The 27,941-nt window shown below is 53.4% G+C and overlaps 1 protein-coding gene across 9 annotated transcripts; it reads left to right on the top strand.

The window, feature by feature from the left end:
- Positions 1-422: 422 nt before the first annotated feature.
- PIP5K1A (phosphatidylinositol-4-phosphate 5-kinase type 1 alpha) lies at positions 423-27,834 on the top strand. 9 transcript variants are annotated; one of them, XM_055792068.1, is made up of 16 exons: positions 423-572; positions 11,357-11,391; positions 12,161-12,250; positions 14,699-14,829; positions 15,216-15,333; positions 15,555-15,707; positions 16,935-17,234; positions 17,780-17,985; positions 18,626-18,709; positions 19,394-19,442; positions 19,847-19,931; positions 20,237-20,371; positions 21,092-21,221; positions 22,186-22,266; positions 24,722-24,806; positions 25,435-27,834. In XM_055792068.1, exons 1-16 carry the CDS (start codon positions 515-517, stop codon positions 25,483-25,485), a joined length of 1,791 nt encoding a protein of 596 aa, XP_055648043.1. In that variant the 5' UTR covers positions 423-514; the 3' UTR covers positions 25,486-27,834. The 9 variants fall into 9 exon arrangements, with proteins under 9 accessions (XP_055648043.1, XP_055648042.1, XP_055648036.1 ...); XM_055792067.1 differs by lacking the exon at positions 22,186-22,266 and having other exon boundaries at positions 21,113-21,221; positions 24,699-24,806; positions 25,319-27,834; XM_055792061.1 differs by lacking the exon at positions 22,186-22,266 and having other exon boundaries at positions 21,113-21,221.
- Positions 27,835-27,941: the final 107 nt, after the last annotated feature.

Below are 27,941 nucleotides of genomic sequence, written 5' to 3' on the forward strand. Positions count from 1 at the left end.
GGGGGCGGGAAGACCGGGGCTGGGCCCGCGGGACGTCACGGGAGCAGACCCCCTCCCCGCCCCCGGGCTCTGCCACCCGCGGTACGGTCACGTCGCGCCCTTGAGAAGGGAATCCGGGAAAATGACGTCACCGCCTGACATCACGGCGACCCGTGACGTCCCGTGCGCCACGTGCTCCCCGGCTTTGTTTTGCTCGCGCCTCGCCCGTCACGTGACGCGCGGCGGCCCCTGCGCACGCGCCCTGAGGGTGTCTCAACTTCCCCCCCCCCCCCATCCGGGTGGTCGCGCCCGCGGGGGCGAATCCAAGTGGGGGGGGGGGGCGGCAGCTGCCTGGCCTGCGCGTGCGCTCTGCGGGCCGGCGCCGCGTGTTCCCCTCCCCGACCGGATGGTGCTATCCGTGGGCGGGGCCCGGCGAGGAGAGGCGTGGCTTGGCGGGGAGGGGCGGGGCCCGGCGGGGAGGGGCGCGGGCGCCGCGCGCGAGCCGGCGGCCGCCGCAGGAGGAGGGAGATCCAAGATGGCGGCGGCGGGGCCCGAGTCGGGGGGCAGCAGCGGCAGCAGCGGAGGCCTGGCGGGTACGGGGCCGGGCCTGGCGCCGGCGGAGGGCCGGGGGGGGGGTTCCTCGGGAGCCGGGGGGAGCGGGGCTGGGGGTTCCGAGGGGTTCCTGGTGGTGAGGGGGGCTCTGTGGGGGTGGGAGGGGGGCTCTGAGGGGCGGGGGGGTGAGGGGCTTTGAAGGCCTGGGGGTCGCGAGGGGCGTGGGGGTGTGGGGCTGAGGCGGGCTCTCGGGGGGCGCGGGGGTGGGAGGTCTGTGAGGTGCGTGGGGCTGGGTGTGTGCAGGAAGGGGCTCTGGGCCTGGGCCGGGCCCTGCGTGGGGCTGGGGAGTGGGCTCGCCCGTGGGGCTGGGCTCACCCGTGGGGCTGGGGGGTGGGCACACCCGTGGGGCGAGCGTGGGAGGGGGCGCGGCGAAGCTGGGCTCTCTGGAGGGTTGTGGGCCAAGGCCCGAGCAGGGTGGGCTTCGTGGGGCTGGGCTGGGGGCCTTGGGGTTGAGCTTCCCCTGGGGTTGGTGGGCGCAGGGCTGACCTTTTCCAGGGGAGGAGGCCGCAGGTTGTGGCGAGGACCCTCCGGGCATGAATAAGGGGCTCAGGGGGGCTTGAAACCCCCCTACAGAAGGGTGGGGTGGGAGGGCAGGGCGCTGTGGGGAGGGGGCTGGTTACCTCAGATGGGGTGCAGAGGGGCTGGTGCCAGGGGAAACTTGACTCTCCGCTCCCTGGTGTTTGCAGACCCTGAGCCATGAGTCAGGCTGCCGGCTTTGGGGTGGCAGCGGGTCCTGGGGCCACGGGCTCAGCTGCTGGGGGGTAGGGGGGTGGAGGGAGCCGAAACGGGGTCCTTTAGTCAGGACCCTGCCCGAGAGGGGGGAGGAGAGCATCTCCCCGGCGGAGGCACCCTCTTCTCCGCTGCATCTGGTGTTGGGCAAGGCGAAGGTGGTTCATCGAAGCCATTTGGCACCTGTGGGAGGCAAGATACTGTGGGAACATAAACATCTTCTGGTTAGATTTGTTTTGATGACTAAAACCCGAGCCAGTCAGAGTCAAGGGAAAGGTCTCCCAAGTCCTCTGATGGCCGAGAATGGCTCTTGCTCCGCTGATTGAAAACGCGAGCCGAAGCAGAAATACGCAGGATTGGGGCTGGGCAGAGTCCTCGTTCCTGCAGAGGGATGGTAACGAGGGTTGTAAACCTCGTCTGGGATAAACCGGGGCACTTCTGGTCCCTAAACCTGCAATTCTGCCTCCTCCCGGCGTTTCACAGGTCTGGCAGCGTTCTTGGGGGAGTCCAGAGCCATATTCCCCTTCCCTCCTTCCCTGGAGGCTCCAGACCAGCTTCTTGACACTACTTTATGGCCTAGAAACCAAAATGACTTTCTCAAAGCCTTGAAATTTGGGTTTGGCAAGATCCAGCCACCCTTCGTGAGCTTCTCTGGTAGAAAGTGGCCAGACTCTTTATTTATTACAATGTAATGTGCTGAAGCTTCCCAGTCAGTGTGGCAGCACTTGTCACCCAAGTCACAGGCGGGAAAGAAGAAAGCCGCAGGAAAACTCGTGGCTGGACCTTGACTTCATCTGCTGCTCTCAGAGTGTTGGTGCTTTGCACCTTAACCCTCGCTGCCCGCTACCCCAATTCTCTCTCAGAAGTATTTAGGGGCAGATCACTGAGCACCACCGTAAAATAAATTAATTATTGCTGTGGTGCTGATGGAGTGTCCTCTAGCAAGGATGTCTATGTGTGCTTGATGTTCTGGCCTCTTGGCTGCGTCCTTTGGGCAGTGCTGAAGACAGAACGTTCACCGTACCTGCTCTGTCTTTGCTCACCGTGTGAGTAGGCACGGGGGAAGTCGTACCTGTTGGTCTGATAAAGCCAGTTTTGCGAGGAAGAGGAGAGCGCTTTGGTCTTTATTGGCTGCGGCAGCGGTGGTGCCTCAGCACAGGGCTGAGTGACCAGGGGCAAGACCTCTGGGTCTTTTTCTCTTGCTTTGAGGCTTCCTTTGAGATCTTGATCTTCTCCCATGCTCGCCCGTCTTCTGAGCTGGAAGGAGGAGCCAGCTTCTGAAGGCTTGAAGGGTTTTGAGAGCATTACTTAAGAGAAAATATGCAAGTACACAAGTAAATCTCTTCTCTCTTCCTGGTGGAATAATTGCTATTGTTTGCTTCTCCGGCTAGCGAGGTGTTGGCTAACGCGCATTTCCCACAGGATTTGAATTCTGGTTGTGACAGAGCCTCTGCCGCGTGACGTGTGCGATACGTGATGCGCATTCACCTCGGCTGATCCCTGACGGCGCAGGCTTTAAACCTCTGAATTCATCCCCACCTCCAGGAGACTCGGGGCTTCTCTGGGGGCTTGTCCTCCGCTCCAGACAGCGTTTGGGCTTTGGGTAGGACCTGGTTCCTCCTGGAAAGAACGGGTCGAGCTGGGAACGATGAGAGCTGTAAGCCAAGGAGAGCGATCCTGAAATGGGTGCTGGAAGGGCTCAGATGCTGGAGGAGCAGCTCCACGCAAGGCAGGGGACAAGAAGAGGCCGGTTTTTATTTTGAATGCAAGGCTTTGCTCCGCTCCACGGTAAACCTTAAACCACCTGAAGCCTGGCTGTGGCTTTTTGGGCCACTGTCACCCTCGGTGGTCCATGGTGTGGTTTGTCCCGGGGGACCATTACTGGGTTACTGGTGTCTCCCGGTGTAGATACGGGGGTAACGAGGATGATTTTGAAGTCCTTCCCGGTCCAGGCAGGCAGCGGTTTCCCCTCTCTCTGCCCTGATGCCTATTTAACTCTCTGGCAAAACACCCAGCGAGGTTTTCTTAACTTTGCTGCTTTCACTTTGAAGCAACATGTGCCAAAGAATGCTGCCGTGGGATTTCAGTTGTTTGGGCCTTTGCGCATTGGGTGCTGCGGCTGCTTTATAATTACAGGTCCGAGGGAGCTGAGTTCATTGTCACCCTGGCTTCAGGCTCCTCCCTGGAGTCCACAGACAAAAGAATTGCTTTCAAAATGGCTCGGTCACTTCTGGGTGCAGGAAACTCTTCTCGACTGTGAGCTGAGAGCGGGGTCCTGAACTGCTTAGCCCTTAATATAGGTGTAAAATGCCCAGAAAGACTTGCCCCACTGCCCCCAAATTCCTGCAGGAGGGACAAAGCTTTCTTGATTGCACCTCACCGAGACTGAGCGCGCAGGAGGGAAGATGAGTTTATTATACAGAAACATCTGAATGGCTCATCATCCTCAAGCTTAAAATAGGACCGTGAAATGACTCAGAGTCCTGTCTCTGTTATAAAAAAAAAATAATAAAAAAAATATCTCTTCTTCCCAACCGTCAGCTGTGAAAGAAATGTCCATGGGTGTCGCAGGTTAGTGTCGTCAGCCGGGTCCTGCCGCCCAAACTCGCTGTCCCTTTTGGTGCCGTGGGAGTTGTGGTGCCCGCCCCAGCGCGGGGCAAAGCTCCTTCTCTTTAAGATGGAGACAAAAGACCACCCTTGGAGGAACAAAGGTGGGAGCCAGCTTGTCTAAATACATGACAGATTTCATCTGTTGGAGGGAAGCTTGTCTGGCAAAGCGGTAGCTAGAAACCGAGTGAGAATCGTGCGGTTTTGGGGGGACACTGATGACCTGGAGCACCATTTCCTGAATTATAACCCAATTTCCCTTTGGAAAGTAAAAGCTGCTCCTCCCTCCCTCCGGCTCTGCTGGGTATTGTTGAAAGGGGCCGCTTGGTGTTTTATTTCTCCTCCCCGCCACCCCTGTTAGCCCCGCAGCGTTGAAAAGCCTTTTTTTTGTTGTGTTTTTTTGAGATGGAGGTGAGTTAATGTTGGCTGTGCTGCTTCCCTCTGCTCACCCAGAGCTTCCTTCTCCGGCATCAGGGCTTCGCTTTCCCCCAGACGAGGTATCGTACTCCTTCTTGCCCCTTCTGGATTACCGTGTAGTAGCGGTGATTAAATGTATTATCTCACCACGTCCCTGCGGACTTAGCTTTGTTTAAAAAGCAGAGTGCTCCCAGGGCAGAAAGATACTTTACATCTGACCTAAATCTTACTCTTCTGGGAAAGGATTGTTGATCTTCCCCCAAATTAAGAAGGTGGCGCAGCAGGCAGGATGCTAATTCTGCTTTCCCTGTTGCCAGCTCCCTCTGGGGTCGGTTTTGAGCAAGTCCCGCAACCGCTCAGCTGGAATAGGGGCTGTTGACACGCTTCCTTCCTGGGGCTTGGTGGTGTTTGCAGGGCGGGCTGGAAAGGGAACGCTTGGAGCGGTTCTTGTTAGGATTTGTTTCCCTGGAGTAGCTCCCGATAGCCGTAAAGCTGGACTTCAAATTCATCGACACCTGGGAAAACCCGGTGCCTTTGTGTTTCTTCAATAGGCCTTGTCTGGGAGCAGGGATCGGCTTAGATTTTAAATTATCGAAGTGTTTTGGTGGAAAGCGGGAGTAATGCAGAGCTGTAAAATCGTTGGTCTTCGGCCAGCGGTAGGATTCATTTTCAAATGGCAGAACCTTGCGCAAGTCCGATGCGCCAGAAGATGCTGCTGGAGGGAAGGAGGGTCTCCCCAGCTTTGCTAAGCAGGAGTTGCCATCAAAGGTTCCAGAAAGTGATCTTGTCCAAAATGCCTTCAGCAAAAATCAGTCTGCCCCCTCTTCTACTGGGAAACTTGAGCTAACCTCACCCCCTCCTCCCGCCCCGAGGTCGTTTTGCTCTGAGCCATACGGAAAAGCAATAATGGGAATACTTGCCGGCCGCGCTAGCCCTTGCTCCCACAAGCCTCGTTTCCAGCCTCTTCCCCAAAGCCGATGGTAGCTCTGCTGAACTTACTGATTTATTTTCTTTTAATTGTGATTTTTGCAGTTCCGTGCTGCTCTTTGGCTCCCAAGCAGTTTGGTAACGAGGACCAAAGGGTGTGCGTGTCCACCCCACCTCGGAGCTGGTGTTTCTGGGGGAGCATGGGGCATGGCTCTGGCCAAAGGGCTGGCCTCGGGAGAGGGATGGCGGCGGATGAAATACGGCCAGGAGTCGGGAGCAGATGCTGGAAACTTCTTGCTCACTGTCCTTTTTGTCTTCAGAGTTTCCACCCTTTAGTCCTACCAGCTGCCTGCTGGTCCGTGGACAGTCTCCATCCTCTGCTGCTGAAAGCATCATGCAGCCGAGTCTCATTTATGTGACTCGGAAGACTTTTTTTATTTATTTCAAACCTTTCTCAGTGGAGAGAGTAACTCGTTGTCAGTCAAGACGTATTCATGTTTCTGTGCGGATTTAGGCAGGGTTTTGTTTGTCGGTGCTCTTGTGACCACTGATCTTTGGTCAAGGTCTGCTGTGCTGATGAGACGCGAAGGAAAATGGGTTCCTTCCCAGCCCTGATGGAGTTATGTTGGTTTTGGGCTGGTGCTCCCAAATAACTAGTTGCCGTGAAGCACATCTTTTCCTGGAATAGCTGGGATAAGCCCCAAATGGTGGATCCAGGATTTCAGTGAGGTCAGGGCTTGGCTGCTGCTGTCAGCACTGGCTCCTGCTCATCCAGGTGGTGGAGGTGGAAGCCCAAAGCCCACCCTCTTTGGGATGTTCTCCTCTCCTCACCGTTGGTGAGCACCCCTTCTGCTCCCCTCGGCAGAAGGCAGAGTGAGTTGTGGTTTGTTACTTTTATTTTTTTATTGATTTCTGGATGTCCTGCCTGGCCTCAGCTCTCTCCTGGGTACTTAAAAAATACCTTGTGCGTGGAAACCTGTTCCTGATTCTGCCCCTGGCCTCTTGGATTAAAAAATTTGCTTTATTTCTCTGCGGCTAGGTGTGCTGACCTCTTCACAAATCACTTGGCAGCGTGCTGGTGAGGAGAGATTGAGGAAGGGTTTACTGTTTCTGCATGGCAGCGAGAAGTGGCTAGATAACGTTACCGAGATTGCATCTCCTCTCTCTTTCCCTGGGCCTTTTCCCAACGCGTCACCCGCTTGCCGGCACGGACACGTCAGCGGTATCCAGTGACTTTCAGGAGCGTCTCGTCCTGCGCCTCCATCAACAGGCTCCTCAAACAAGTGTAGGGGAGAGGGATGAAGATGTGCTAATCCAGGGTAGTAAAATCAGTCATGCGTACACCAGCTGCCGACCGCTAATGGTGCTGGGAAAGACAACCCTGGACGGGAATCGGCGGCGCCGGAGCTCTTTAGAAACTGAATTCACGGGGCTCTCACGGCAGCTTTGGTGCCGTTGGTTTAATGTCCTGAATGTAATTTATTGGAACAGATCTACCGATGCAAAGGGTGTCAGGACGGTTGCTCACTGCTTGGCCTTCTGGCCAGGGTCAAGTGTTCCCCGGTGGTTTATCTTCCCCCGGAGGGCCGTGTTCCGCACCGGCCGGGGCGGGCTGCCTGCACTCCTGGCTTTGCTGCTATCTCCAGCTGCTGTGGCGAAGCGTTGCCTTGGACTTTTAGTTCGGGCCAGACTCGCGCAGTTTTTCGTAAGAGCTTCCTGAGAGAAGCCAATGAAATATTTAGGCTCTTACCTTCCACGGCCGTGGAAGAGGTTTTTATTGCGCGCGACTGTGGTGCCTGGCTCAGAAGTGGGTTTGCTGGCAAAATTTGGACCTTTCTTTTCACTCAGTGAAAACAGGATTTCCTTTTGTGTTTCTTTAACTTTCTTGGGGGAAGCATCACTCATTTCTTCAAGCAGCTGAAACAACAGTTCGCTGTGACAACTGTGTAATCTTTTTGCTTTTCCTTGTATAGATTTCAGCTTTTTGTGCTGCTCGGTGATGTCGTTTCGAAGAGGTAGATGTGTTGCGTGTATGTGCTTAAAAAAAGCATGGTTTCTTCCTCTCCTGTAACCAGCAGCAAAATGCCGTGTGACGTAACTTGTCTTGGCTTTTGAGGATCGACAGACTTGGTGGTTCCCCCCCACGTAAGCTGCTGCTGCTCTCAACAACAGCCGCTGTTTTGCTGAAGTGTGTTGTGTAAGCGCTCTCCTGACATCTAAACAGCTCCCCGCATCCGTGTGCGCACCAGCAGGATTGTTCCAGCGGGGCTTTTCTGCTTTGGTTTCTGCCTGGGTTGCACTTTGGAGAACAGAAATCTCGCTGCTGTTCCCATCCGTGGCCTTGGGCTGGGGGGGGACTGATCCCAACAGACTGCGGGGCGGGGGGGTTGAGGGGGGATTTGCAGGCAGAGAAAAAAAATGTGTTGGGGGGATGCCTGCGCGGACGGTGAGTTGGATGCGTCTGCAGAAGCTCTGAGGTGCTACACGTCCTCTGGGGAGTGTTTGTTGGGTCTAAGGCTTGGGGGCCACCACCTTGTGCACAGAAGCACTCTTCCCAGTGGTACCACTACCCGTGGGCAGAGTCCAGGTGAGGAAGGAGAACGTTCCCGTTTCTGAGCAGCAGAAGGACCTGTCTGGGGCAAACCCAGCTGCCCTTCTCGCCCCGGCCACTTGTTTGGCCGAGACAAGCCTGCAGGCAGCAGCGGGAGCGGGGAGGCAGGGCAGTGCATGCTGGTGTGATGTGTCCTGGCGCTCGGCTTACCCCGCTCAGACGCTGGAGACTTGAGCTTGATGATGTGTTTGGGTGTGCTAACGTTTTCACTTTTTATTTTTGTCTAAAACATGAGGCATAGCTAAAATGTGTCTCAGCAGCTCTATTTAAAAATAGAGCAAAGTGGGTATTTGTCCTGGCTATCCCAAATTAACGTGCTCGTTTGCTAGATGAGATGAGCGAGGATCTGACCCGAATGCCTTGTCACAAGCTCCTTCCACTGAAATATGTGTCCCAACCATTTGACCAGGTGCCATCACCACAACTTTTTAGCTTTTTTTCCCTAGCGTTTATGTCACGGTCGGTAAGAGTATACGTTCTGTTGCTGGCTGAAAACAATCCCGGACAGCTAAGGCTGGTGGAAGGCAGACAGCTATTTATTTAGGTTGATTCAGCTTCCAGTAAACAGCTCTGAGGAATGCTCTGAAATCACCCGTAGGGATTGCTCCCGGAATCACGAAAGAAAGAAAAAAACCAAAAACAAACCAAACAACTTTTTGGGACATCGTGAATTCATTTTTGAACAGGACTGATTTATTTCCTTTGGCCAGAATTAACTGTTTAGGGGATCTCAAGACATTTTTCCAGTTGTTGGTCTGGTTCAGAATTAGGACCAATGAATTCTTCCGTTTTAAAGAGGTGTTTAAATAGAGCCAGGAATAGCAGCTGTTTTGAAATGATGTCATTTTGTTACATTGATGCTATTGAATTTAATACATTCACTTCTCCAAGCAGTGCGCGCGTGTGCGACAGTGCAAAACTGCCTTGACGTAGCAATAAAGAGAGATGGAGAGAACTGGAGCGTTTTCCTATGGAGACCTTGGAGTTTTGTTCTCTGACCCTCAGCTGGTAACTCTTTTGGTAGCCGAGAGAGCTTGTTTTTGCAGGAGGGTGTGCGATAGACCCCTGCGCGGAGCCGAGCAGACCTCCCCAGCTGTGTGCTCATCCTCGCGCTCACGCGTGAAGAAGCGTTGTGGTGGTTTGTTTTTTTCCCCTTGTCGTGGTCAAACAGGAATTACCTATTTCCCAATCGGCAGCGCAGTCGTTTGGAAACTAGCGGGAGGGAGGGAGGGGGAGCTTCCTGCTGCGGAAACTGGGTGTGCTGGGATGGGAGCGATGCTGCAACCGTGCCGACGCTCCGACTGCGGGCTGCGGCTTTCCCTGCTTGACTCACCCCTTCTTGTAACCGGCTTGATTGGGGGTGGGGAGGTGTTGTTGTCGCTTCCCAAATCGCTACGTGAACGGGCAAACCAAGACGCTCTGTGGTCTTGGGCTGGGGGGAGAAGGTGAAGCCAGGTCTCTGGTCGGTGCTGAGATGCTGCACACCTTCCTTAAAATCACGGTGGCACCTCGGGTGCAGATACCCCGTTGGGGGACGAGCCAGGCGCACCTGAGGGTGCTTAGCTTTTCCAGCCCAGGCTCCTCGGATATTCTGGCTTTTAACATGTGTGGCACGTGATTAAGGCAGCCGAGGGAAGATTCGCTGCTGGGTCCTCTGGCGAGAGAGCTTTAGTTAAGTCCTGGTGGAATACTGTTTTGCACGGATGATTAAATATTAACACGATGACTCTCCAAGGTGATGAGGCTGGTAGTGCTGCTTCAGGGTTGCTTAAATCATGGGGCTTTCAGAGGTTTCGATTGACATCATTACAGATGCTTCCTTTAAAAAAAAAAAAAAAGGTTTAACTGCTCTTGAACAGGTGTTATATCGTGATGCCGGGGATGTTTCCTCCGTCCCTGTGCCCTGATGGATCTCTGCAAGTTCAAAAGCCTTGTGGCAGGGTGATGGAGTTGAGCTTTACTGGTTTCATCGTAAGACGTTAAGTGACAGAAGCCACCTCCGAGCTGGAGATGCTCCCAAATCTGGGCTGGTGGCGAGGGGAAGAGGGAAGCGATGGGAGAGGTGGAGACGGGTGGCTGGCTCCAAAGAGCACCGAGCGTGCAGGGGGGGGAGGAGGAGGAGGAGGAGGTGGAGGAGGAGGGCTGGCTGTGAGAAACTTCAAATGCAAAAACTGGAGCTTGTCAGGGCAAACTTTCTTTTCTTTAAAGGAGATGAGAGGGGGTGGGAAGGCGGTTGGAGCCGGTCGTTCTGTGCTGGCTTTGTTTAGCTAAGAGCGTTTGTCACAGATTTTCTTCTTGTTTGCTTGTTTAATATGTATTGAAATGAGAACTTTGATCACTCGATAAGGGGATCAGAAGGCTGATGGATTTTGCTGTGAAGTACCTCTGTTCCTTTTGCTGAAATGCGGTTTTTGTAGAGCTGTAGTGCTTGATGAAATCACAGCGTGAGGCTTTACACTGCCTGTAACAGGCGAGCAGAAGGGGCTTCTCTGCTGAGCGAGTGGTGGGTGGACCCAGTACCGCTGCAAGGATTAGATGTTGTAATGCTTAATCTGGTAAAACAATTACTGGATGTCGGGGGAAGCAACCCTCTGCTTGCTCCGTGGTGCGATGAGGGTGTTGCTTTTGGGCGGGGGCGGTTTTGTAAGGCTGTGGTCATGGCTCCTGTGTAAAAAAAGATTAAAAAAAATTAATAAATTCAGTTGCTGTGTCTGAAGCAGAAAGAAAAACAAAATGAAAGAGCTTGTCTGCTTTTCTGGGCTGGAGGCAGAAAGCACATCACTATTTTATGCATTTGCTTGGCAGGGGCAGCGTCCCTGTCCTGGGAGCTCTTGGCCTCGCCGGTGCTGGGCTCGAGCTGGCTGGTGGCTTTGTGGTGTAGACAGACATCGTGGAGGGGCGATGTCATCTAATTGCCTTTTTTTTTTTTCCCCCCTTCCTGCGTCCAAAAAAATCCCAAAATGGGAATTCAGGCCTAAAAGATAGAAGTACACCACCTTGCAGATATTTGACAGCATGGTAGTTATGGAAATCCCTGGGCTTGGCTTCGAGTGGAAGGCTTGGCATTTTCAGCCTTTCAATAAAAGGTCCTGGAAATAATTTTAAGGTAAAGCGTGGTCAGCGCATTACTGAAACGCTGCAGAGCACTTGGCCCTCCTGGTTCTGATAGATGTCAGTAATCCATCAGCGATGTCCCCTCGGGAGGTGGTCCTGCCCCTCGGTGCGGGGGCACAGCGGACCCTGGCCGGCAGCTGACGCACAAGCTGAGCGTGGCTGTCGAGGGGTGAGCAGAAGAGCATTTCCTTGTGGCTTGACAAAAATTTTCTCTGCTGTAAGCGGAGAAGCTGGGGAAGAAATCAGCCGTGAGTCAGTGCTTTTTCAGATGCCTTAAAATGCTCGCGATGTGTCAGGCTTTTTTTGGTGATGCATAATAATGATTAACCCTTTCTGAGCATGCCTTTGTTCTTTTGGCAGGATCATCTACCTTCAAAAAATCACTCACCCCTGAGGTAAGTTTCTGACTGACAACCTGGTTTGTCCCCTGGCTGAGAGAATGCTTAAATTTCACACTTGGCTGCTGTTTTCCCAACCCCGTTGAAGTCAGGGGTAAGCCAGGCAGCGGTAGGTACTGTAGGTGCAGGTACTCATTTGGGAAGTCAGGAGTATTTCTCCTTACCAAGGGATTCTCCAGCTTGTCCTGGAACTGAACAACTCTCGTGCCACCAAAACACGGCGCAGCTCTCCTGCTGTGAGCGAGGCGTTCAGCTCCTTTGGACTGAGAAACACCATTTAACAACTGCGTGTGTGAGACAGAAGACGATGAGTCAAGCGAACTCTTGTGGCATGAATCAGAGTAGAATTTGCCACCTTCCTAAAATGTTTCCTCCAAGACTTGGCCTTGCTGGCAGAAATTGCAGCGATCAGCTGCAGCTGGCCCGGGCTTGCTTAGGGCTGATCTGTTTGTGATGATGGTGATTAGAAACAAGCAGACCCAGGTGGTCTGGTGTGAGGGCGTTTCTATTTAGGTGTCCAGCCTCAATCACGCAGGAGTCAGTGGGTTCTTTGAAGGCATCTCAATGCTGTTGCTGTCCCAGAGGACAGCTGGTGCCGTGCCCTCCCTTCGCCCCACGCAGGGCTCGGGGGCATCGGCAGGGTGCACTGCACAGGCTCCATCTTTGAGAAGAGCAAAATTACGCCAGGTGGTTCTGGGCAGCCACTACCCTCTGGAACATGGGGTTTTACAGCCGTGGTCCTGACGGTCTTTTACTCCAATCCTAGATGCCAGGTTCTTCTGGGCAGCCGGGCTCACAGACGATAAAGAAGGGGCACAGAGGAGTGGACTCCACGGGGGAGACTACCTATAAAAAGGTAAGTTGCCTCTCGCAGCGCTCGTTTGGCTGTTGTCGTTCTCTTCGCAAGGCGAGTGCCATCCGGAGCGGTAGCCTGTCTCACGAGGCTCGATGTTAGACCGCGGGCAACAGCGGTGACAGTCGCTGAAGATGATCTCAAAGGAAAGGAACCACAGGACTGTCTCTGCCCCTCTTCTGTAGTCTTCTGAAGAGGGGATTATTTTTAAACTTTGCCCGTTAGCAACGCTTCCTAGGCCCCTTCTGGCTTGCTGGGTGCTTGCTGTGCTCTTGGGGCACAATAGTTTCTATAGATCTTGTGGCATTACTGGAATTTGCTTTACAAAGGGGAGATTGTTTGGGATTTTGAAAAAGCCTGTAAATGTGGGTATTTTGTGGATGCTACTTCCCGTTTGTTGGACTTCATCAGGCTGGGCCGACTCCCTCTAAAGTGCTGGCATCTGGGATGTAGATTGAATGGGGAATGGCTCCGTGTGGGCATCGCACCGCTTTGTGGAAGCGAAGCTTCTGGTCTGGAATCTCCAGCCCAGCTGTACCTCCATCTCTAGCAGGAACCAGAGGGGAAGGAATTGAAATGGTGTTTCTACGGCAGCCAGCTTTTGTTATACTGCCCTTTTTGAAACTGCTCGTGTCTTCGAGTGGGATCTGGCTTTCAGTTTCCCAGCAAGTTCAGAGGTAGGAGGTTAGATGGCAGTAACAGGAGAGAAAAGCAGGAGCCAATGGAAAATGCCTGAAATGTTTCTTTCAACGGTCCCAGAAGCCTGGTGGGACTGTGCATGGGATTTATCTGGGAATGAGACTAGCGGACAGCCTGTCTGTTTTCCACCCCCCTCTTTTCCAGAGGTGGTAAGCTGTTTTTTAAAATTCTTTGCCCTATAAAAGCGATTGTAAACAGGCAGTCAGCTGCTCAGCTGATGGTGCTGGCTAATAGGAGAGAAAAAATCCTTGTTCCTTGGCAACCTGGCCCCGTGGCTCTGTGTTCACAAACAAGGCGGCGTTGTGCACCCTGTTTGTAAGTTCTGTTTCCCAACAGCGAGAGTGTCCTGGAGGTTTAAGCAGGGCTAGGTGAGCTGAGCTGGTTTTCAAGCACCTTTAGTGTTTAAAGGGTAAGGAGGAAAAGCGGGGTCAGGGTCCTCCTCCTTCCCCATCTAATACTGGAGTAAATAGCTGACGCAAACAGGTAGCTGAGGTACAAAAGGACATTGTCACAGGATGGTCAGGTTTGGAAGGGACCTCTGGAGATCATCTGGTCCAACCTGATAACAGAAAACCAGTTCAGTGAGAGAAATGTTCCCGTTGGTTTTATGAGGCTTCATGGAGGATGCGTGTCTGGGGAAAATACTTGAGATGTTTGTCCCCCCAGATACTGCGGTGTCTTCTGTGCCAAATGCTTTGATCCGCAGTGATTTCTTGCATGTGGCAGGAGGCTTGGCTTTGTTTAGCTTCAGGAAACAAACATGAACTAGTTGGCTCATGAGCCCTGGATCTTGTTCTGGGTCCAGTTGCTTTATGCAGAAGCCAAGTGAAATGTCGGTGAGCTGCAGTGCACAAATCCAGCCTGCACCTGCTCTGCAGCCTCAACATTTCCAGCAGGCTTTACAGCAGAGCTCGTATCTGCGTGCTCCGGGAACTGACCGGCTGGGTAGTGTCGGGGTGCTGAGCAGACCTCAGCTCGGCTGTCCTGGACCAGGCAGCCCGCGGCACGAGCTGGGCTGAAGCGCGTCCCAGTGGTCTGAGATGAGGTCATGTGTGTCGTAGACAGAGGAGGACTCTTGGTGTGAGTAGCAGTTCCAAGAACACAGTCCTACATTGTTCTGGGGCAGTCAGTGCAGAGGCTGCAGGGCTGGGATTCATGTCTTGCTCCTTGTTTAAAGACGACTGTCGGCTCCTTAGGGTTGAGGAGCCATGACCTGGCGGGAGAGGCAGACGGAGGGATGCGTAGCACCAACAGAAGCGTGCGTTGTGTGCTGGCCATGCCTGCCTTCTGCTGTAGGAGACCTGAGTCTGCCCAAGCTGGGGAAGGGCAAACTTCAAAGCCTATAGCTCCAAGACCAAGGTGACAAGAAGTTTGTAGGGGCAGTAGATAATCTGTCCCTGTATATCTTCCCCCTCTGACTGATGAGTGCTGTGGGAGGATGAAATGGCATTCAGTTCTTTTAAGGACCAGCTGGATGTTGATTCCAGTTCACGTCCTTTACTGCTCGACTACCCAGAGTGCAAGGATGAAGCAAGATGCTGTCAGGGATGTAGGGATCTTCCCAGATGTTCCCATCTCCAAGGTGATGTTAGTCAATGAGAAAGAAATGATGAGGCTGCAGCCAGAAGGTGTAAAATACCCCAGCTAACAGTGCTGTTTTAAACTGGGGGCTCTCTTCTCTTTAACTCCTTTCATTCCTATTTCCACTCTGCTGCTCCATGTTGTCTTAACTCGTTTTCTCTGCCCCTGCAGACTACGTCATCTGCCTTGAAAGGTGCCATTCAGCTCGGCATTACACACACAGTTGGAAGCTTGAGCACCAAACCCGAAAGAGATGTTCTCATGCAAGATTTCTACGTAGTAGAAAGTATTTTCTTCCCAAGGTCAGTGTTTGTTTCCTTCTCTCTGTGGCGCTTTGGCAGTGAGCAGCAGCATCAGTTCCTAACCCTGCTTGTTTGCACACGAGGGAGCCGTGGCCAGCCAGGACAGCTGGGTGCAGGAGCGAGCGCGGGTCTCCTGAGCAGAGCCACTCAGCGCTGCTTGCAGAGCATCGCTGGCCTCTGCCTGCGACCTGCTTCTGAAGAACCCTGGCTCTTCCTTCCCTCTGTGTGCCCACCATCGGCCGCGTGAACCAAGGCTTGCTGTTGTGGGTGCTTTCTAGTCCTCCAGCGTGCTAGAAGCAACCATCCAGCAGGTGTTTGCTTTTAGGGCAGCTTCTTAAGAAATGTTGCAAATACAAATACCTGTGTGTGTGCTTCCCCTTGATCAGTGAAGGGAGCAACCTGACCCCAGCACATCACTACAACGACTTTCGGTTCAAAACCTACGCTCCAGTGGCCTTTCGCTATTTCCGGGAGCTGTTTGGGATCCGACCAGATGACTATCTGGTAAGTTGGCTGCAGTGGGTTCCCGTCGGTGGTGTGCTCTGTGGGGTGGGTGTTTGTCCTCTTCTCCCCCTCGGAGCTGTGGGTGCCATCAGGCCCTGTGGCCAGCCCTGTAAGCACAGCAGTGGATGCTGCGTGTGACGCTGGGGTTTGCCGCTGTTAATGTTTAAGAGGAAGGACCTCCACGCTGAAGTTTCCTGTTTCTCTTGCCTTGTCCTCCTCAGTACTCGCTCTGCAACGAGCCACTCATTGAACTTTCAAACTCGGGGGCCAGCGGATCCCTCTTCTATGTATCCAGTGACGATGAGTTTATCATCAAAACGGTTCAGCACAAAGAGGCCGAGTTCTTGCAGAAGCTGCTGCCTGGCTACTACATGGTGAGTCACTTGGGCAAGGCTTTCTCTGCGAGCTGGGGTAGGGTCCCCAGGACGCACGGTGTGACAGGGACTGCTGCGTGCCGCCTGCTAGACGCAAGTGGAAGTTGGGTCTGTGCCCCGGCTGAGTGGCACCTTCTCTCTCAACTGTCCAGTGCCTGAGGCAGTCGTGGGCTGACACAGGCTGCCGGGGTGTCACAAGCCTGGGTGCTGCGCTTGCACGTTGGGACTCGGACCCCTTTGGAGGGTCGCAGGCTGCTTCGTGACCAGCTGGGAGCTGTTCGCCGCTTCCATGCTGCGCAGCGTCACGCCCGTGGTACTTTGTCTTGCAAAACTGTAGTTGTGTTTGCCTTCCCAGGACTATGTTTGGTTCTGTCTGCGAAGATAAAGAGTTGAAGGACTCTGACTTTTAAGTTTCTGCATGTAGAAGCAGCAGCAGCTTTGAGAGTAGAGGCATGTTAATTGTATGAAAGCAGCTCTAGCAAAAAAGGCTGCTTCAGTTGTGGAGCAGAATCAGATCCCACCCTGAACACGACGTGCGTGTGATCTGACTCTCGTGTTTGTGTCCAGCCTGGCCTTTACAAGCCTCCTCTGTGAAACGGAATTTAGCTGCGAGATAGTCTTGCCCTACAGAAGTGCCTTAGGACTTTTGGTGCTGTTGGGAATTCACTGGCTGAATTCCTTAAACTGCTTCTGAACCCACAAATCTAGGGGAAGGTGGCGGAGGCCACCCCATGGCAGGAGGGTTGGAACTAGGTGGTCTCTAAAGTCCCTTCTAACCCAGACCATCCTATGACTATGATTCTGTGAAATGTTTTTGCTGTGGTTGTAGCCCAGAAACACATTGATTTTCTTCAAAACTCTGTCTAGTGCCTTCTGTAGCCATGAGAGCCTCGATCCCTCTCTGTCCTGATGTATTTAGCTTGACCTAAGTGCCAAATTTAAAAAGGCTTACTAAGCACAAGATCTTCCTTTGCTCTGAAGCCTCCCCAGCTTAGCTTCTGGGTGCATGAGCAGTAAACTCCTTCCTTCCTACGATCTCCCTGACCCATTCAGCTTTGCAGAGAGGTTATTAACGACCGTAGGCATCACCTGTCTCTTCCCTGTGTTCACCTGCCCTTGTCTCTTACCTGCTTCGGCCATGGCTTTGAGTCGTTTCAGTAGAGAAGCGCAGGGATTCTGAATAGCCAGGATGGCTTTGAAGGTGTTCCTGTGTCTTTGATGTTTCAGAATTTGAACCAGAACCCAAGGACGCTGCTGCCAAAGTTCTACGGCTTGTACTGTGTCCAGGCCGGAGGCAAAAACATTCGCATTGTTGTGATGAACAACCTCCTGCCGCGCTCTGTCAAAATGCACCTGAAATACGACCTGAAGGGCTCCACCTACAAACGCCGAGCATCCCAGAAGGAGCGAGAGAAGGTCTTCCCAACGTACAAGGACTTGGATTTTATGCAGGACATTCCTGATGGCCTCTTCTTGGACTCTGACATGTATAATGCTCTGTGCAAAACGTTACAGAGAGACTGTTTGGTGAGTGGAAGGTGAAGGGTGGTGGGGAGAGATCTTTTCTGAGCCTTTCCCACGGAAAGGAGATGGCAGCTGCCACCTTGTAGCTTCTGCCTGTTGACCTTGGAGAACCTGGTTCTTTTGGTGGTGGTTTGGACAAGAAGCGGGACCCGGCCCCCGGTTTCCTTCCAGCCTGAATTAAACCCAGCACTGTCTCTCAAGGTGGAGGAAGCACCCTCTGCCCAGGCTGAGCTCTGGGAGCAGGGCAGGATTGGGAGGAGGGGTGGGATGCTTCGCTGAGGCCGGTCTCAAGTTGGGCGGCCGTGCAGAAGTCAGCGTTCTCCCCTGGCTTGGGTCCCCGGCTGCACAGGAGCACCACCGGTGCTTTCCTCTGACTCCCTTTGGCGACTGTTGATGAGCTGACGGTGTGCAGGTGGCAGATTAAAAGCCGTCCCCTGCGTGCGCTGGGAGTCCGGGCATGCATGCTGACTGCGCTTCGGAAAATGTCTGCTCTGACAGTTTCCCTGCGCTTGCGATTCTGAACGAGCCTTTGTTGATTTTCCGCCCAGGTCCTGCAGAGCTTTAAAATCATGGATTACAGCTTGCTTGTGGCAATCCATAACATCGATCTGGCGCAGCGAGAGCATGCGATGGCAGACGGGACGTCCCAGACCGATACGCGACGACCCGCCGCCCAGAAGGCCCTCTACTCCACAGCCATGGAGTCCATCCAGGGAGAGGCGCGGCGGGGGGGCACCATAGAAACAGATGACCAGTGAGTCTGTGTCAGTGTGGCTCTTCCCGGGAAGTTCTGCCAGGAGCGAGGGGCAAAGCCCAAGCTTGGCTAATGGGAAGCTTAATTTGGGTGCAGGCTGGGCTCTGCAGGCTTGCTGTCACACTGGGTGGAGAGCTCTTGGTATCAAGTCTTGTGCTTTCCTCTTTGATTTCCCTTCCTCAATATACAAAAGACTTTCTCGCCTTCCAGGTGGCATTTGAGAGTTCTCTGCCTGCCAGTTATTGGCAGCTTCAAGTAGTTCCTTCCCTCCATCTGGAAGAGGCATAGTGAGCGTTTGTTAGGTCAGACGAAATGCTGATAAAGTCCAGCTGCCACCTTAGTGTGGGTGGTAGCAGATGCGCTTTACTTGCTTGGTATCTTCTCATGCACGAGTCGGGGTTAACCCTGATCTTCAATAGAAGTGTCATACAGATGGAAAAGAGGATCGATTCTCAGGAGGTTTAGCTAATTTACCGAAAAAGCGTTTTGCTCTGACCTCCTCGGTTTGTTAGCTGAGCAGTAGGTACGTCCGGTATGTTGACACTTGTTCAGTAGTTGGCGTAACGTTCAGCCCGCGCTAGGCTGCGTGAGAGGAGTGGGCTGCGAGGATGCCCTTTCACGTTTGTGTCCTGTCCTCTAGGATGGGAGGCATTCCAGCCCGCAACGCGAAGGGGGAGAGGCTGCTGCTCTACATCGGCATCATTGACGTGTTGCAGTCCTACAGGTAAGAGACATTTAAGAGCGGCTCTGTGCTGCTGAAGGGTGAAGACTTTACAGCATTGTCTGCCCCCATCTGGTTGTCAAGGTTGGCTTTCAAGGAATAGTTAAGGCACAAATAAACTTTTTTTTAATTTACCACTTCCTATTTTCTGGTCAGGCATGTTGGGATCAATTCCTGCGTCTTGCTTACTGTATTTGCTTCAAATTTCCAGAATAGACGTACTCTTCAGAGGCTGTTTTGGTGTGCCGTGGTGGTTGTACGCAGGCACTGTGCAGGAAGCGGCAAGGAAAAAACAAGTGGTGGCTTAAAATGGCCATAACCACTTAACACCTATAAAATAAAAAATAGCTGTAGGGCTTACCGTTTCCTCTGTTTATTGTAAAACGCAATGTGCAGAAGGTTGCAGTGACATTTAACAGAGACTTTACCTACGTAAGTTAACTACTCTTGATAATTACGCTTGTGAAACTCTTCCCCTGGGAGAGTGAACCGTGCAGTCAGCCCCGGTGTCTGTGGAACAGTCTTAGAAAAATGGGGCCATGAAGAGAACCTGGAACCGACGCAGCCTGCGTTCGGGGTGTGCTGGCTGCTGCTGTGCGAAGCCAGGCTGGGTACTGAGCAGGCACGATACGATACGGACAGTGGGGACTTGGTCTGAAAGCTGTTCTTACTTCTTTCCTTTGTCAGATTTGTCAAGAAGCTGGAGCACTCTTGGAAGGCCCTTGTACACGACGGGGTAAGTAGAAAAATAGGACTTTTAGACTTGTTTTGCAGTAATACTGGTGTCTTTTTAAATTGTGCCCACTGTCCTTGCTCCTTCTTGGCTTAGGATCCTGGATTTCTATGGCGTGTGTGTGTTTGCCCTCATATTAATTTCTAAGTACTGTCAGAACTGTTGGCTTTGTTAATGCTGGTCACCTACTTATTCATTAACAAGTACTGATTGCTTTATACATAATGCCCACTGCTTGTAGCTAATCTGCTTTTCATGGCTGCTTGTGGGACCGACTGAGAATCCCCAACGGTTCCCAGCCCAACAGCCTGTGGTTCAAGGCTTAACACCCTGAGAGAAGCTCGTGTTAACCTCGATCACTTATTAATTCAAATTCACACGTTAACGTTTGTCCCTTGGATTTCTAGGACACTGTATCTGTGCACAGACCCAGCTTCTACGCCGAAAGGTTCCAACGGTTCATGTGCAACACAGCATTCAAGAAAATACCACGTAAGTACCTCCACGCGGCGGTTCCCTTGGCGATTGCCGTGGTTTCTGGCTCCTTCCTGCTCAGTGCCTGTGGTCCGGGAAGGTGGACAGCAGCAGGCCAGAGCTTGAGGAAGTCTGTTACGCTCTGTCACCTCTTCCTTCCTCCTACGTTGTTTTTGGCTCACAGATGCGATCTCGCAGGAATTGTTTCATCCATCAGCTTGTTCTTTCAGGGCACAGATCTTGTGCCAGACTGTGTCACTGGCAAGTCTTTTACTCCTTCCTGAACGCGTTAGAAAAGTGCTTTCTTGGTTTTTGTCTTTAAGTAAAGCCATCCCCTTCCAAGAAGAGCCGGTCTGGCACAGCGGTTCCTCGTCGGAGCTGTCAAGGAGTGCCTTCCCAGTCGCACATGTCCTGTGAGACAAAAGCACAAGTAATGACGGAGGCGGACATAGAGCAAGGTTGGTGCCTGGGCTTAAAAAAAAAAAAACCACAAAAAAAACCCAAAAAACCCCACATCAATCCTAGAGAAGTTATTTTTCAGCTTTTATTTGTCTAATTGAAGCTTGCTGCCTCCTGAGCTGTGCAGGACACCTCTGTGGTGTTCTGCGGCCCTGCCGGGGGTTTGCCTCTTTTCTGGGACTGTGTGTGCAAGAAATCAGACGGGGCCAAAACTCATATTCACCAGGTGGCCTTTGACGGCCCCACAAGGAAGCCTAGAGGAGCAGCGAGCCCGTAAAGGCTTGGCTGTGCCAGGCATTCTGGTGCAACACGTGAAGGGCAGGTGGTAAAAGCCAGTCAGGAGGGGACCAGGTGGTGAGGTGGGGAACGGTTAGCCCACGCGTCTTCGTGGGGTCCTTCAGCCTTGTCCAAGCATCCAGTGTGGACCTTGCTCCCCCCGGGAAGCGGCTGAGGCTGCGTGGCAGTCCCCTGTGCCCCTAGTCTCTTCCCCACAGCTTGTGCCCGTGGGGTTTGTGCCAGGGGAGAAGCTGGGCTGGGCAGTGGTGTGGAGGCTTGGACTTGGAACGGAGAATTGCCTGCAGGGCGAGTTCTTCAGTCTTCGGGTGTCTGAAATGTCTCGGGTGGGATTCAGCACAGATCCTGACCCCTGGCTAGTGTGGGAGCTCGTGCCACACGATCCCACTGGTGCTGGTGATGGAACAGTCTGTGCTTCAACTCAGGTTCCCACCTTGGTCGCCCAGATCTCCTGCCCAGGACCCTGCCGGTAGACGAAGCTAACAGCGATTCCATCGCCACGACCCTGTCCACTTCTTCCTTGGGCAGCGGAGGCCTCAACTCGCCCGCAAATAGGTAAGGCTCTGGCTGTTGCGGTGCATGGCAGACCAGTGACCCCTGCAAGTCCAGTTCGTGAGCAACGGGAGGACTTTGTGCTGCTTTATGGGTGTTTGGGGGTTGGGCATGCTTGTGGAACTACCTGTCTGAGTGGTCTGTGTTGTGGAGCAAGCCGAGCGCTGCCGGTTCGAGCATGTGCAAAGGGGGAGCGTTGTGTCCCCGTTCCGACGGGCGGTCTGTTACAGGTGACGTGATCTTGCATCTTCTGCTTGGGCTGTCTTGGGGGTCCCAGTGGCTTTTAGTTCCTTGTATGTTCTGTATTTAATGGCTTTGTTCTGGAGCAGAGCTAATTGTGCCAATTAAAGTGAGTTGGTGAAAGTGTCATTGCCAAAATGGACGTGAAGAGCATTCACGCGATGGTGGGTGGTGCTGAAGGTGACCTTCCCACTGCTCTTTTCGGAGGGTTGGGCTCACTTGCAACTTACTGATTGGGGTAGCACTGAGCTCCGACAGCTCCTCGTGAAAGGAGGCTGCAGGATGCGTGCAGGTGCGGTTCTGAATGTCTCAGAAGCTGAAATGCATGGAGAGCCCCGAGGGAGCTGGTGGCTGCCTTTGAATGTTTTGTTTCTTGCTGAAGTGGTGAGAGTAGCAGGGACGAGGAGGAGCTGTGGTCAGAGGACGATCCCTTTCTAGAAGTTGTTCTGAGGTGTTAACTTCTCTTCCTGGAAGCGATCGGAAAGAGTCTTCCCCATTCCCAACCCTCTGCCTGCACAGTGGCACTGAGGGAAGTGCCTGCTCTCTCCCGAGCTGCAGGAGAACAAGACGCAATTGTAATTAACACCCCTTACTTCTGTAAAACATGGAAACCTCTTGGTAGGGGTCCTAAACCAGAGCTGCTCCTTTCCAGTACGTCAGTCGGCATGCCTGAGGTGTTCTTTTTACTGACTTAACTGCGGGTCTCTCTCCTTCAATCTTTACGTAGGTCAGTGGGCGTACAAGTGCATAAAGCTGACAGCTCAGCAAAGGATTTGACTAGAACAGCTCCTGGCATCTGCTTGTCTAGGTGAGGGCAGGAACCAGACTTTGCCTGAAAACCTTCTGTCTGGAGGGTGCGCTCAGGGAGGCTTACCCTGGGGTTTGGCCTCCCGCTTGTTGTTGGCCAGCGGTTGCAGAAGTTCCATACCGCCGGTTCACTCCTAAAATGCAGCACCGTAACGCAGCGTGCCCCTGTGCCGAGGCTCAGCAGTCCCTAACGTGTCTGTCTGCTGTAAGGCTCAATGGTAAAACCTCTCGGGGTGCTGTCCTGCTTACCCCGCGTGGTGCTGGGCTCCCTCCCCGGTGCAAGCACAGGTTCTGGTAGGTAAGATCAAACCTGCTGCACCCTTGGGGTGAGTCCCAGGGGGTCCCCTGATGTGAAGCCTGATCTGTGTTCGCGCCTGGTACCTCTGGAGCGAAACACGCCGCTTGCTGTGCCGTGTGGGCACTCGAGCTTGTGGCTGCCTTTTGCCAACATCCCATAAACCGCTGTGCCAGTGCCAGAGGGCGGTAACGAAATCCAGGAGGGAGAACAGACCAGTGCTTTCCACTCTGCGGGGCCTTGGGATCTGAGCTGTCAACATCAGACTTGTTCTCGGAGGCTTCAATCCGCTTCTGTGACCTCAGGAGACATGTAAAACTCTGGGAACCCTCAGAAGGTTGAAAGCAGTTTGTGGATTGTTGATTTATAACAATGTAACTTGAATGGATTTTAAAAGGTGTTTATTTTTTTGCTTGTTTCCTTCCTACAGAATCAGCTGGTCTAGCGGAGTGTTTACCACCCTTTGGGGGAGGTGACCTCTTAAATCTCTGTAGTCCTGTACAAAGGAGAGCGATCTCACCCAAAAACTCTCCATCTAGAGCTTCTGCCCTTCCCAGGGAGAGGGCAGGGTCTGGCCTGCTCCAGATCTGCCTTAGGAGCACGAGCTCAGCCCTGCCATCCCTGCTGTGACAACCTCAGTCTCCTTTGCAGCACGGCCTCACGTGGGCTGCAGAGATGTTGCCACGTGCTGCTGTGGCGTGCAGCCTGCCATGCCTGAGACGTGCTCCTGCTGGCGACCCGCGCGATGCCGTGCAGGCACGGGTGCCCTTGCGATGCCAGGGTGCTGCTGGTCCTCAGCCCAGCGCTGTCATTAACCTCCGGCAGAAGTGTGCCGGTGCTGGGGACACCAGCGGCGTGTGCTGCTGGGAATAGAAGCTGGCATCCTGCGGCAAGGGGTTTCAGAGGGTGATCCCCTCCATTTGAGGGGGGCAGTTCCGTTTCCCCTCCCCAGCATCTCCCCCTCTTTTCATGGTGAAACAACACTAATTTAGTGGTGCACTTGGTAGCGTTAGGCTGATGGTTGGAACTTGACCTTAAGGGTCTTTTCCAATCTAACTGATCCCGATTCATCCTGCAGCCCTGCGTTATGGCAGTGCTGTTTTTAAGACAGACCTCAAGGGCTCTGTGCTGTAACCAGCACTGAGCATCTGCGCCGGTGGGAAGCAGCGAGAGGGCTTGGCTCGGAGAGCCGGGTGCAGGGTGTGAGGAGCTGTGCCTGCCTGGCGGGGATCCCCGTGTCTCCGCTCGGGTGTTGACCCAAGGCTGTTTGCATGGGGTGACCTGATGGCCAAACAGCTCGATGCGTCCAGCACTCAAGCGACAGGCAATCGAATCCTCGCTAATTAAGGCAACCACTGCGGGCAGGCTGTCATGAGCCCCGGGTGTTAGTGCGGGAGGGCAGTGCTGAAACCTCCTCCGTGCACTGGCGAGCCCTGAGGTGAGTGACACGCTCGGATGTGACTTCTTGCTCCGGGGGTGAGGAGGGAAGCTGTGGTCACCATCTCCTCAGCAGTGCCCGAGCTGGGAATTGGAGTTCCTCAGCCAGCAGGTTGCAGCCTTCCAGTAGGATCGTGGGAGAAGTGGGGATATAACGGGTTATGGAGCTGAAGCCAGTCTCGTTCTGCGCCCTGCGTTTTCTCTTTGGCAGTGTATGCTATCAGGCGCTCAGCATGGCCACTTACGTATCCTGCTGTCAGGCTGCAGCTCGCACTCGGAGCATAAAAGGTTTATAAAAGGTTTATAAAAGGTTTGCCAGGGGCTTTTTCAAGCAAGGGTGCCTCTTGGAAGGGCTGAGACTCACGGGGCTGTGGCACTTCGTGGTTTCTTCGTCTCTGGACTGTTTTCACCCAGGACAATTTCTGTGTTGATGAGGTGCTTGAAGACTTCTGCGAAGAGGTGCTGCTGCTTGGCTGGGCAAAAGATCCTCATGTCTAACGTCTGAGGTCACATCAGATGAGGAGGGATGATTTCCTGGGTGGTGTTTTGGGTGCCTGCCCCAGCAGGGACCGTGTTGCCTGTGCCTCCACATTGAAGCTGCCTGGCAGACGCCTCCATGCCGTGCTGGGACGCTCTGTTTGCTGGGTCCAGCCCTGGAGACGTGGCTGATTGACAACTCGCTTTTAAAAACTGCTTTACAGGTCTCCCCATTCTGTTTCCCCAGCGGTTCCCCAGGACCTTCCATACTGGAGCGCTCTGCAGAGCTGAGAGAGCAGCTCGAAGACCTGCAAGAAACGGAGATAAGCTTTGTGAGTACTTCCCTGTCGAGGAGGAAAAGAGCAGGGCTGGAGGTGGGTGAAGTGTGGGGGTTGTGTGGTCCCTGGCGGTGCTGGGAACACAGGCACCCAGGGGATGGCTGAGTCGACCAGAGCAGGAGCAGATGTTCTCCATCCCTGTCTGGTGCTGGGCACTGCTGGTGCCCTTGGTGATAATCTGCTGCTCCCGCCTGTGGTGAGATCGGCGGGAGGCGAAGCGGAGCCGTGCCCCTCTCCTGAGGGCCCAGGGTGGGACTGATGGTGTAGATGAACCAGGGTGAAGCTGCCTAGGCGCTTCTCGCTGTCCCCGCGGTGGGTGATAAATCCTCACAGACCCTCCTGTTTTAATGTGGCGGTGGGGGTAAGCCTGAACTCAGCAGCCCTCTCCGCTCTGCCTCTCCCAGGGTGGAGAAGGTTTAGGGAAAGATCAGGCAGGAGACCGACCTGCTGCTCTTCCTCGGAGGAAGGCTGGCCCCTCTCCAGCATCTCCTCTTTTCTCCTTGCAGTGAAGCCACACCGACGCCGCTGCGATGGAAGCAGATGGTTCTGTGCTCTGCGTGGTCTGTGGAGTCTGACAAACGTTCAGCCCCTGTTGCTGACTTTTTTTTTTTTTTTTTAAAAGTTATCTTATCTGGACAGAAACCTAAAAGCTGGAAGGCTGGGCTACACTTAGCGGGATAGTATTAACAAAGACCGAGCCAGCGCAGCTGAGCCTCGGACACCTGGAAGCCTCCTTGCAGCAGAGCCCACCACTGTGTCCCCGCTGTCCTCCTTCCTTTGAAGCCTGGCAGGAGCCAAGCTGGCTGTCGGGAGGAGGAGGAGGAACTGCTCTGCGTGGGCTGAAACCCTCTGGAAAAGGGATCTGACTTTCAGGGAGTTAGCTGCTTCCAATGCTGACACCACAGACCGTGCGAGAAGGGCGACTCTTTGGAGTCACTGGGAGGGAAACGGGCATTAGAGCCTCGTTGGGGCAGTTTGCGACAGAGCAATGTGGTTTTATTTTGTATTTTAAAAACGTTTTTAATTTAAATGTTTTCCTGAATTCAGTCCTATCACTTCTTTTTAGTCTGCAATATAGTAATTTTTTTGTTGTTAATGAATAGGGTTTTTTTTTTTCAGTGTTCCACCAGAAAGCATCCCATGTGAGAGGGGCAGGAAGGGGGAGCAGAGGCTGTGCTGACCATGGATGAGCTCCTCTCCCCCGCCAGCCGCTCCTGGCTGCTGTACCCTCCTCTGTTCCCCACCTTGCATCGTCCCGAGACAGCACTGAGGAGAGCTAGGTGCTGCGCTGCTCGGAGGACTTGGAATGTGCAAAGCTTTTCCGACATCAGGGAGGTTTTGGATTGCTTTGTGTCCCCCGGTTTTTAAACAAAGCCCTTTCGTTCCTTCCCCGCCAAGCAGGGAGTCGCAGGTGAAGGGAGATCTTCGTAAGGGGCACACTTTTTTAAAAGTATTTCTTAAGCAAATGGACCAAACCCAGCCTGCTCCGATCCCTTCGCCTGCCCTCTGTCATGCTGCGGGCACCGCGTGCAGAATCCCTTCCGTTTTTATAGCTCGGCTCCCTTTTGATACCTTGCCTGTATCACAGTCGACACCGGTGCTGCCGGCGGCTGGAAACAGAGATTCCTACCGAAATGGGCCAGACATCTGCCTCCGCGCAAGGATGGGGCATCTTGAGTCCGGTTTTAAACCAGATCATGAGCTGGAAGGGGAGGATCGTTCTGCTGCTGTCTCCCCGCGGTGCCGCTTGGCCCACGCCGGCTGCAGGCGCTTCTCTAGAGATCTCAGAGCAGATGTTGGACTGATGTTTATTTTCACTAAATGCTTTTTTTAAAGAAATGAAGTGACTCTTCCCCGTGTTCCTGGTGGGTTAGAATCCTCTCTTCTTTTTTATATATATATAAAAAAGTAATTTAAAGCTTGCCCTTGTGGTAGTGCAAGGGGTTTCTATACTAATTAGCAATGATTGCTAAGGAAACAAAGAATGTAGTGGTGTAGAAAGGGATTTTTTTTTTTAGTTGATGTTTCAGAGCCAAGTCTCTTCCCACCTTCCACTTCAACCTTTTAAAGTGGATGCGACACAAGCTAATATTTTTTTAAGAAAAAGCAAATTTTTTTTTTTTGTAAATTCTATTACTTTTTTTTCCAAAATACCAAGCGGAATGGCCTTACTCTGGGTATCCGGATCCCCAGGGGGTTGGTGGAGCGTGAGGACGGTTGCTGTTCACAATCTGTTGGGTTCTCAAGGGCTCTCAAACCTTTCGGCACCGATTAACGTCGGGATGAGACCCATGAGTGGGAGGATCTGCTGGATCTTCCTCCTCCTCCTTGCCTGCGCCTCCAACTCCACCCGGCAGGTTACACTTTATAGCTGGAGTAACTGTCTATATTAGACACTTGTTCCTTAGCTTCCCTCCTAACCCGTATTTGTTTGTGTCTGTTTTTCTTTTTTTTTTTTTTTTCCCAGGAGGGAAGAAAACAAAAGTCTCAATTTTTTCCATGATTTAATATTTATGAAGTTGTATTTAAGTGGTGGGGTTTTTTTCTTTTCCTGGGGATAGTTACTCAGTGAGTAGGGAGGTGGGGGGGTGGTGTTTATATATTGACCTCTGCTTTGTAATGGGTTTTCAGAACTGCTTTTTTTTGTGTGCGCGTGTTTCAAAGTGCCAGGCGACGACGGGTTTTCACCTCTTAATTTTTTTTTTTTTTTAAACACCTGAGCGGCTTTTTTCCAGCGCAGGGAGGGGACATCACTTCTCCGGCCCCACCGGGCAGCAGCCGCCGCTGCCTCGACGCCGGGCGGTGGGATGGAGCGTGGATGGACCCCTTGTGTCCTGGTGGGCCTCGGCGTCGCCGCTGTCACTGCTGGGACCCCCGGGAGGGGCAGAGCCATGTCCCCCTCCCCGGGAGCAGCTCGTGCCGCGCGTGACCGTTGTCCTTTCGGCTCTGTAACGCTTGTGGCCTCGTCCGCTGTTGGAACCACGCTGTGTGGGACGCGCAATACAGTGTGCTGCTGAACCTGCCCGTCTGCCTCCTCTGTCCGGGGGTCCCGGGGGGTGGGGGGGGTCCCGGGGGTGGGGGGTCTGCGGGGATCCCCGGGGCAAGGACCTGGTGGGGACTCCATGTTTC

Source organism: Falco peregrinus, chromosome 19 (assembly GCF_023634155.1).
Source record: "Falco peregrinus isolate bFalPer1 chromosome 19, bFalPer1.pri, whole genome shotgun sequence".
In the NCBI taxonomy this organism is placed as follows: domain Eukaryota; kingdom Metazoa; phylum Chordata; class Aves; order Falconiformes; family Falconidae; genus Falco; species Falco peregrinus.

Bases quoted from the DNA above. Each gene is read 5' to 3' on its own strand.
- PIP5K1A (XM_055792068.1), top strand. From the start codon at position 515: ATGGCGGCGGCGGGGCCCGAGTCGGGGGGCAGCAGCGGCAGCAGCGGA. The intron at 573-11,356 runs GTACGGGGCCGG...TTCTTTTGGCAG, and splicing joins CAGCAGCGGAGGCCTGGCGG to GATCATCTACCTTCAAAAAA. The intron at 15,334-15,554 runs GTAAGTTGGCTG...TGTCCTCCTCAG, and splicing joins TCCGACCAGATGACTATCTG to TACTCGCTCTGCAACGAGCC.